At 37.2% G+C, this 8,727-nt stretch overlaps 2 protein-coding genes across 2 annotated transcripts; one reads left to right on the forward strand and one right to left on the reverse strand.

The window, feature by feature from the left end:
* Positions 1 to 394: 394 nt before the first annotated feature.
* Positions 395 to 3,679, reverse strand: LOC123529238 (heat shock protein 70 B2-like). The gene is made up of 2 exons (XM_045309476.2): positions 3,393 to 3,679; positions 395 to 2,337 (listed from the first exon to the last, which is right to left on the reverse strand). Exons 1-2 carry the CDS (start codon positions 3,561 to 3,563, stop codon positions 592 to 594), a joined length of 1,917 nt encoding a protein of 638 aa, XP_045165411.2. The 5' UTR covers positions 3,564 to 3,679; the 3' UTR covers positions 395 to 591.
* Positions 3,680 to 5,499: 1,820 nt separating this feature from the next.
* LOC123529228 (heat shock protein 70 B2-like) lies at positions 5,500 to 8,227 on the forward strand. The gene is made up of 2 exons (XM_045309466.2): positions 5,500 to 5,803; positions 6,256 to 8,227. Exons 1-2 carry the CDS (start codon positions 5,633 to 5,635, stop codon positions 7,999 to 8,001), a joined length of 1,917 nt encoding a protein of 638 aa, XP_045165401.2. The 5' UTR covers positions 5,500 to 5,632; the 3' UTR covers positions 8,002 to 8,227.
* The last annotated feature ends 500 nt before the right edge of the window (positions 8,228 to 8,727 follow it).

Below are 8,727 nucleotides of genomic sequence, written 5' to 3' on the forward strand. Positions count from 1 at the left end.
AATTATTTACTGTTGTTTATTGTTCTTTAAAATATCTAGTACAATCAAACTGTAGAGTAAAACCTGATTCAGGCTAAATACCTTTTATTATTGATATATTTTTTGTGTTGTATTGTGTGTCCATATCATTCTGTGATATGTAGTTTGTACAGCGCTTTTGAACGTTTATTTTATAGATGAAAAGAGCGCTATAAAAATCTGGTAAATAATAATAATAATAATACGTAAACACATATATAATATGGCATATATGCAAATGATGTTTACTTTTTGCAAACCTTTTTCACGGATAAAACGGGTAATGTTCGTATTGCACTTAATCCCTTAACATAGCAAATGAAAAATTTATGATATACTCTAAGTTTTCATGTTAAAATAAGATACGACAAAAACAAAATGTACATATTCATTTATTTTAAATAAACAGATAATCAACCCGTATATTGTAAGTGAAAAAAAACGTTGTACAAGAATGGCTGGATAACATCAATAAATATATGCTTAAGTAATACAAATGATTGTGAAAAATAAACAAAACAACAAATATCAACACATCTTCCTTCTATAATGTCACATAATGAAATAGTTTCCTTAATCCATCTCCTCTACTGTAGGTCCCTGTCCTCTACCCGCGTTCTGGGAACCACCATATTGTTCCTGATTCTGTTGAGCTCCTCCATGAAGTTTTACCATAATTGGTGAAATTTTCTTCTGAAGTTCTTCAAGTTTATAATCGAATTCCTCTTTCTCCGCCATTGTATTATTGTCCAGCCACTTAACACATTCCTCACACGTCGCGTTCACGGTTTCCTTATCTTCGGACGATAACTTATCGTTGTTTGCTTCAGATGCTGCTTGTTTCACACTGAACACATAACTTTCAAGTTTATTTCTTGCATCTACCTTTTGTCTAAGCTTCTCGTCTTCTTCGCGGTATTTTTCTGCTTCATTCACCATTCTATCAATGTCTTCCTTAGACAGACGCCCTCTGTCGTTTGTAATCGTTATTTTATTGATTTTGCCATTGCTTTTGTCCTGGGCCGATACGTTTAATGTACCATTAGCATCGATATCGAACGTGACTTCAATTTGAGGTACCCCACGTGGAGCAGGTGGTATACCGGTGAGATCAAAGCGACCTAGCAAGTTGTTATCTTTGGTCATCGCTCTTTCCCCTTCGAAAACCTGAATGTTGACTGCCGGCTGGTTGTCGGAGTATGTTGTAAAGACCTGTGATGCCTTCGTGGGTATTTTAGTATTTCTGTCAATTATTTTGGTCATAACGCCACCGGCCGTTTCGATGCCAAGAGAAAGTGGAGCAACGTCGACCAGAAGAACGTCCTTTATCGCATCAGATTTATCGCCGGATAATATTGCTGCCTGAACGGCGGCACCATAGGCTACAGCCTCGTCGGGATTTATAGATTTGTTAAGTTCCTTTCCATTCATGAAATCTTGTAATAATTTCTGGATTTTTGGAATACGTGTTGAACCACCAACAAGCACTACTTCGTGTATCTTTGATTTGTCCATTTTAGCGTCACGGAGAGCTTTCTCTACGGGTTCCATGGTAGCACGGAACAGGTCGCCACATAGCTCTTCGAACCTTGCCCTTGTTATTTTACTATAGAAGTCAATGCCCTCATAAAGAGAGTCAATCTCTATGTTCGCTTCTGTGCTGCTTGACAAAGTCCTCTTTGCTCGTTCACATGCTGTTCTCAGCCTGCGCATACTTCGTGAATTTGTACTCACATCCTTTCCGTGCTTACGTTTAAACTCCTGTACAAAATGACTGACCATTCTGTTGTCAAAGTCCTCACCACCAAGATGTGTATCACCCGCTGTTGATCTGACCTCGAATATTGACCCTTCGTCAATTGTTAGGATTGAAACATCGAATGTGCCTCCGCCAAGATCAAATATGAGCACATTCTTTTCGCCGTTTAAGTTTTTATCGAGTCCATAAGCCAGTGCAGCCGCTGTTGGTTCATTCACGATTCGCATTACATTAAGTCCTGCAATAGCACCGGCATCTTTGGTGGCAAGCCTCTGTGCGTCATTGAAGTATGCAGGTACCGTGACGACTGCATTTTTGACTTTCTTTCCGAGGTAAGCTTCTGCAGTTTCCTTCATTTTAGTCAATACCATAGAACTAATCTCCTCTGGAGCGAATGTTTTCATCTCTCCTTTGTACTCGACCTGGATCTTGGGTTTACCTCCATTATTAACGACCTTGAATGGCCAGTGCTTCATGTCATTCTGTACACTTTGGTCATCGAACTTGCGTCCTACCAGTCGTTTAGCATCAAATACTGTATTGGTTGGATTCATGGCAGCCTGAAAGAGAGAGAAAATAGGTGAGTATTTTTGTTAGACCTATGAAAAATTGTTCCAGCATTTTATATTATAGTGTATATGAAAAAGAAAGGGTTCAAAGGGGATGAGTGAACGAATCATTATAAAGCCGTGGGGGTAAATTTGCATAGCGCACGTGGAAGGTAGTGAATGTTTCCATGTACAAGAAATTCACATAGATGTAAATAAGACCCAAGCTTGTGAAAGCAAATATAGATTTACGAGTGAAAAGAATATATGCGACACGTGTATGTTACAAAATACTGACTGATATGTTATAACAAAATTACACATACAATATTTAAACAAGCACCGGGTGCTTTTTGTAAATAAAAATCGTACAAGACGCTGAAGTCTGAAACATTTTTTACATGTTTTTTTTAAAGCTATTCGCCCAGTTTGGGTGAAATTTTTCAACATGTTCACGTGGTAAAAACGCAAGAAGACGGTAATTTTTCTGCATTATTCAAGAAACGTTGCAACGGTTTACTTCCTTCTGCACAATGTTTTTGGTTATTTATAAGACTATCTCGCAAAAATAGTATGTCAATAAGTTTGTACCACTTTTATGGAATTTTGAGAGAAATTATTTTTAGCTTCAAATGTGTGGGTTAGTTCCTTTCAGAATGATCTGTGATAACATTCAAAAGTAAATATGAATTGGTCTCAATAGTTAAAATAAATAACGATAACTTTTACAATTATTAGAAATACAAAGAAATCTTATAATTAAAGCACATTTTCTGTACGGTTTCTGTACCTTAACGTTAAAAAGTCAGTCTTTAAAATGATACCAAATATATTTTTTCAAGCGAATGCGGAAAAAATGCAAAACTTTCATATTCTTGTTTATTAAAATAATTAAACCGGGCATGGCGATAAGACAAACCGCTTATTGTAACAATTTTTTTTTTCGAAATGTTCTGTTTTATAGTGACTTCAAGGTTTATATGTATAGTCATTATGACATTGTGCAAAAGATATGAACTGTTTACATTTCATCAATTTTTAATTAGGCTATAGAAAAATTGACATACCTGATTCTTGGCTGGATCTCCTATCAACCTCTCAGAGTCTGTGAACGCCACATAGCTGGGTGTTGTTCTGTTGCCCTGATCGTTCGCAATTATCTCCACTTTCCCGTGCTGGAATACACCGACGCACGAGTATGTGGTCCCAAGATCTATTCCAATTGCTGGTCCGCTCATATTTGTTCCGTATTTTGTAATATACAAAGTAACTGTTAAATATCAAGATGTCTGAAGTTATAAAACCTATTGCTTCGTGTATGTATTATCTTCTTATTCTCGTGTCTTCGTAAAGTAATTGAAAATTAATCGCGCACCATAGGTTATATACATTAAAGGAAGATTCGAGATCTTTCTGGGCGTATGAGTTTAAATTTATTTTTAGTTGCTCAAGAACAGTAAAGAATGTTCTAGAAAGAAGGGAAATAATCCATACGACCTTGTTGTGCTTCTTTAAATTTGGTACATAAGGTTAGTCAAAGGGAAACAACGCAATTCTTTATAAATGTCTTGTGCGCTGTAGAGTTGCGTTATCCAGTACGTACATTAATCATCGTCACATACTAATGATACTTACATTGCTGTAAAAGTGCTCCATTCTAATGCCATCATAGAGTATGTAATTTGATGCCATGCATCCCGGAGCTTTTATGGTATAAATTGCAGCAGTAATAGCAGAAATGCTGCGGTTACTGCTATACTTCTCTTCTGCTAACTTCACACCGGTCATTTTAAGCCGTCCCAAAAAAATTCAACTTTTTGAAATTTTGAATGTCGATCTTCTAACAGCTCGAAATTTAATTCAAGGTCGAATTCGGTTTCGTTATTTGTTCGCCTTTAACTCTTAGAACTTTTGTTTTGAGCTTCGAGCTAGATCTAGCCCCAGTTCGATGCCAACTAAAATTCTGCTTTCTTGAAATTTAAATTTCTGTCCTTAAGCTGTTTAAAATCGGCTATTGACTGCAAACAAAATTATGTCACGGAGTTTCTATTCATTTCGAAACCCGCACATTTGTGCAGTTAAGCGGGTGAGAAAACATCAGTCTTTACCGTAAGGGAACTAAAATTCCGTAACAACTGACGGAAATATATGCGAGAATATTCCAGTTGTGTCGATACAAAACGCTTAAGGCACCAACAGCTAGATCGTACGGCAAAAATGGAGAAAAAATATAGATATCAGGAAATTATTATATAATGAAAATTTGCGCGCGCTCTTGACCAATACACCACGAATAGAGTGGGTTTCTGCCAGATCTGTCATCGAACTTGCGTCCTATCAGTTTTTACCACCAAATACTGTATTGGCGGGATTCATGGCAGTCTGGAAGAGAGAGAGAAAATGGTAAATATTTTTGTTTGAAGTAAGCGTTACTTGAAATTTTTTTTACAAAAATACCACTAAATTTTAAATATTTGCAAAGTTCTCGTTTTCTCTTTATTTAAAGACATGGAAAATCTAAGAAAATAATGATACGTTTTGAATTATCCTCATCCAGTTAAATACTAGAAGCATTTGATTACCTTGATTATGTGCACTAATTCTAAGGTCATTTAAATTTTCTAACAGGAAGCTATGCCCCTACCATAAAAGGTCCATTTACTCAAACTTCTGATCTTCTGGTGCTAAAAACCGTTGAATTTAATTGGTATTTTAGGTAGCCTTAGTAGTGAAGTATTTATGACAGTAGCAGACGAGATCAATAGCAGAAAAACCGGAATAAATTCCGAAATAATGGAACAGTACCCTGAAATAAATACAGATATACTAAAGTATTCAAGTAAAGTTATTATAAACCCGAGACCACTATAACTGTTTTTCTCCATAATGTTAAATACTCTGGTGAAGTTTTGATTAATGATGTGTCACGATTTGGCTAGAGGACGATATTCCAAAGAAAGGTAACTCTACAGTACAAAAGACTTTAACATGGAATTGTATTACTTCCCTTTGACTAACTTTGTGTACTCAATTCAAAATGCACAGCAAGGTCGTATGGATTATTCCCTTTCTTTCTAGAATATTCTTTACTGTTCTCCGGCAACTATAAATAGAATAATACTCATAATCTCGAATCTTCCTTTATTGTATATAACCTATGCTGTTTGATTAATTTACAATTATTTCTACGAATACACGAGAATAAGAAGTTAATACAGAGGCGAAGCAAACAGCTTTATATTTTCACATATTTTAAATATTACGGTTATATCTACTACTTTGTTTATTATAAAATACGGAACAAATTATGAGCGGGCCAGCAATTGGAATAGATCTAGGGACCACATACTCGTGCGTCGGTGTATTCCAGCACGGGAAAGTGGAAATAATTGCGAACGATCAGGGCAACAGAACCACACCCAGCTATGTGGCGTTTACAGACTCTGAGAGGTTGATAGGAGATCCAGCCAAGAATCAGGTATGTGGGCTTTTCTAGCATTTATTTTCTTTATTATATTATATTTATATATATTTTTTATCAGCATCTGAAATATGTTGTGAGTTTCCAAATAGCTCTATCTGCTACTTTATCAAATTAAAATTTTGAAATGGACAAGATAGGCCACTGTCCTCGAAGTGGAATAATTTTGTTGATGAAATTTGACTTTGGCGGAAACCTTGAGCACGACACACTTTCTCCTCATGCTTACAGATTGTGTAAAATGTTTGCTTAAACGTTATAGTTTACACATGAATTGTTTCGGGCAGTGTGATCACTATAACCCTCTTTTCACGGACAAAAAAATGGTATTTAATGGTTTTCCTAAATAAAACTTAAACATTTTATTTTTGTTTCTTCGTGTATGAAATAGAATAACGCTTATTTCAGAGTTCACACAGAAATACTCATAATTATATTCTTTTTTTTAGGCTGCCATGAATCCAACCAATACAGTATTTGATGCTAAACGACTGATAGGACGCAAGTTCGATGACCAAAGTGTACAGAATGACATGAAGCACTGGCCATTCAAGGTCGTTAACAATGGAGGTAAACCCAAGATCCAGGCAGAGTACAAGGGAGAAATGAAAACTTTCGCTCCAGAGGAGATTAGTTCTATGGTACTGACTAAAATGAAGGAAACTGCTGAAGCTTACCTCGGAAAGAAAGTCAGAAATGCAGTCGTCACGGTACCTGCATACTTCAATGACGCACAGAGGCTTGCCACCAAAGATGCCGGTGCTATTGCAGGACTTAATGTAATGCGAATCGTGAATGAACCAACAGCGGCTGCACTGGCCTATGGACTTGATAAAAATTTAAACGGCGAAAAGAATGTGCTCATATTTGATCTTGGCGGAGGAACATTCGATGTTTCAATCCTAACAATTGACGAAGGGTCAATATTCGAGGTCAGATCAACAGCGGGTGATACACATCTTGGCGGTGAGGACTTTGACAACAGAATGGTCAGTCATTTTGTACAGGAGTTTAAACGTAAGCACGGAAAGGATATGAGTACAAATTCACGAAGTATGCGCAGGTTGAGAACAGCATGTGAACGAGCAAAGAGGACTTTGTCAAGCAGCACAGAGGCGAACATAGAGATTGACTCTCTTAATGAGGGAATCGACTTCTATAGTAAAATAACAAGGGCAAGGTTCGAAGAGCTATGTGGCGACCTGTTCCGTGCTACCATGGAACCCGTAGAGAAAGCTCTCCGTGACGCTAAAATGGACAAATCAAAGATACACGAAGTAGTGCTTGTTGGTGGGTCAACACGTATTCCGAAAATTCAGAAATTATTACAAGATTTCATGAATGGTAAAGAACTTAACAAATCTATAAATCCCGACGAGGCTGTAGCCTACGGTGCCGCCGTTCAGGCAGCAATATTATCCGGCGATAAATCTGATGCGATAAAGGACGTTCTTCTGGTCGACGTTGCTCCACTTTCTCTTGGCATCGAAACGGCCGGTGGCGTTATGACCAAAATTATAGACAGAAACACTAAAATACCCACGAAGGCATCACAGAACTTTACGACATACTCCGACAACCAGCCGGCAGTCAGCATTCAGGTTTTCGAGGGGGAAAGAGCGATGACCAAGGATAACAACCTCCTAGGTCGCTTTGATCTCACTGGTATACCACCTGCTCCACGTGGGGTTCCTCAAATTGAAGTCACGTTCGATATCGATGCTAATGGTACATTAAACGTATCGGCCCAGGACAAAAGCAATGGCAAAATCAATAAAATAACGATTACAAACGACAGAGGGCGTCTGTCTAAGGAAGACATTGATAGAATGGTGAATGAAGCAGAAAAATACCGCGAAGAAGACGAGAAGCTTAGACAAAAGGTAGACGCAAGAAATAAACTTGAAAGTTATGTGTTCAGTGTGAAACAAGCAGCATCTGAAGCAAACAACGATAAGTTATCGTCCGAAGATAAGGAAACCGTGAACGCGACGTGTGAGGAATGTGTTAAGTGGTTGGACAATAATACAATGGCGGAGAAAGAAGAATTCGATCATAAACTTGAAGAACTTCAGAAGAAACTTTCACCAATTATGGTAAAACTTCATGGAGGAGCTCAGCAGAAACAGGAACAATATAGTGGTTCCCAGAATGCGGGTGGAGGACAGGGACCTACAGTAGAGGAGATGGATTAAAGAAACTACCATTACCTTATTTGACATAATAATAATTGTTAAATTTACCACATTGGTCGGTAAAAGTGACGACATTTTAGCTATTCACAATTATTTGTATTACTTAAGACATTCATCCTGTGGTATCATCCATTTCATTCATTTAAAATGTCTTTCACTTATTATACAAAAGTTGAATGTTTTTTACATATATATTGAATTAATAAAACTGTCTATGAAAATTTTCTGTTGATTTACAGTGCAACTTCTTTTTTAAATCAGAAAAGGTACTCAGATATGAACACTTAGTACAGAGATACTTAATATGAATTTCATTACATAAAGTAGTCGCTGGTGTGGTATTGACGTATAGAGAACCTTTGAATTACTGGTACATGTATTTCATTACATGAAGGCGGTCCCCTAGTTTATGAGCTTTACTGAGTCCTCTTAGTACACTCCTTTCTCATTGACGTGTTCCAATTTGTCCGATAGGTTGCGTGAGTCATCATAAGAAAGGGTCCAGTCTAGACCGTTAAATATACGGCAATACGCTGAGCGCCACAAGGCACGAACGGGAACCTGGATCTTTTATGTTTAAAAAAAAGCTGATATATTTGGATAGGTAGTTTTCATGCGAGATATGCAAATCGAAACTGCAAACTCCACCCTAAAACATCTGGCAGTTTCCTTCATATATATAAAGCAGTACGGTTATCACATTCCTTGATAATTAAATGGGTCATT

Source organism: Mercenaria mercenaria, chromosome 1, assembly GCF_021730395.1.
Source record: "Mercenaria mercenaria strain notata chromosome 1, MADL_Memer_1, whole genome shotgun sequence".
Classification (NCBI taxonomy): Eukaryota; Metazoa; Mollusca; class Bivalvia; order Venerida; family Veneridae; genus Mercenaria; species Mercenaria mercenaria.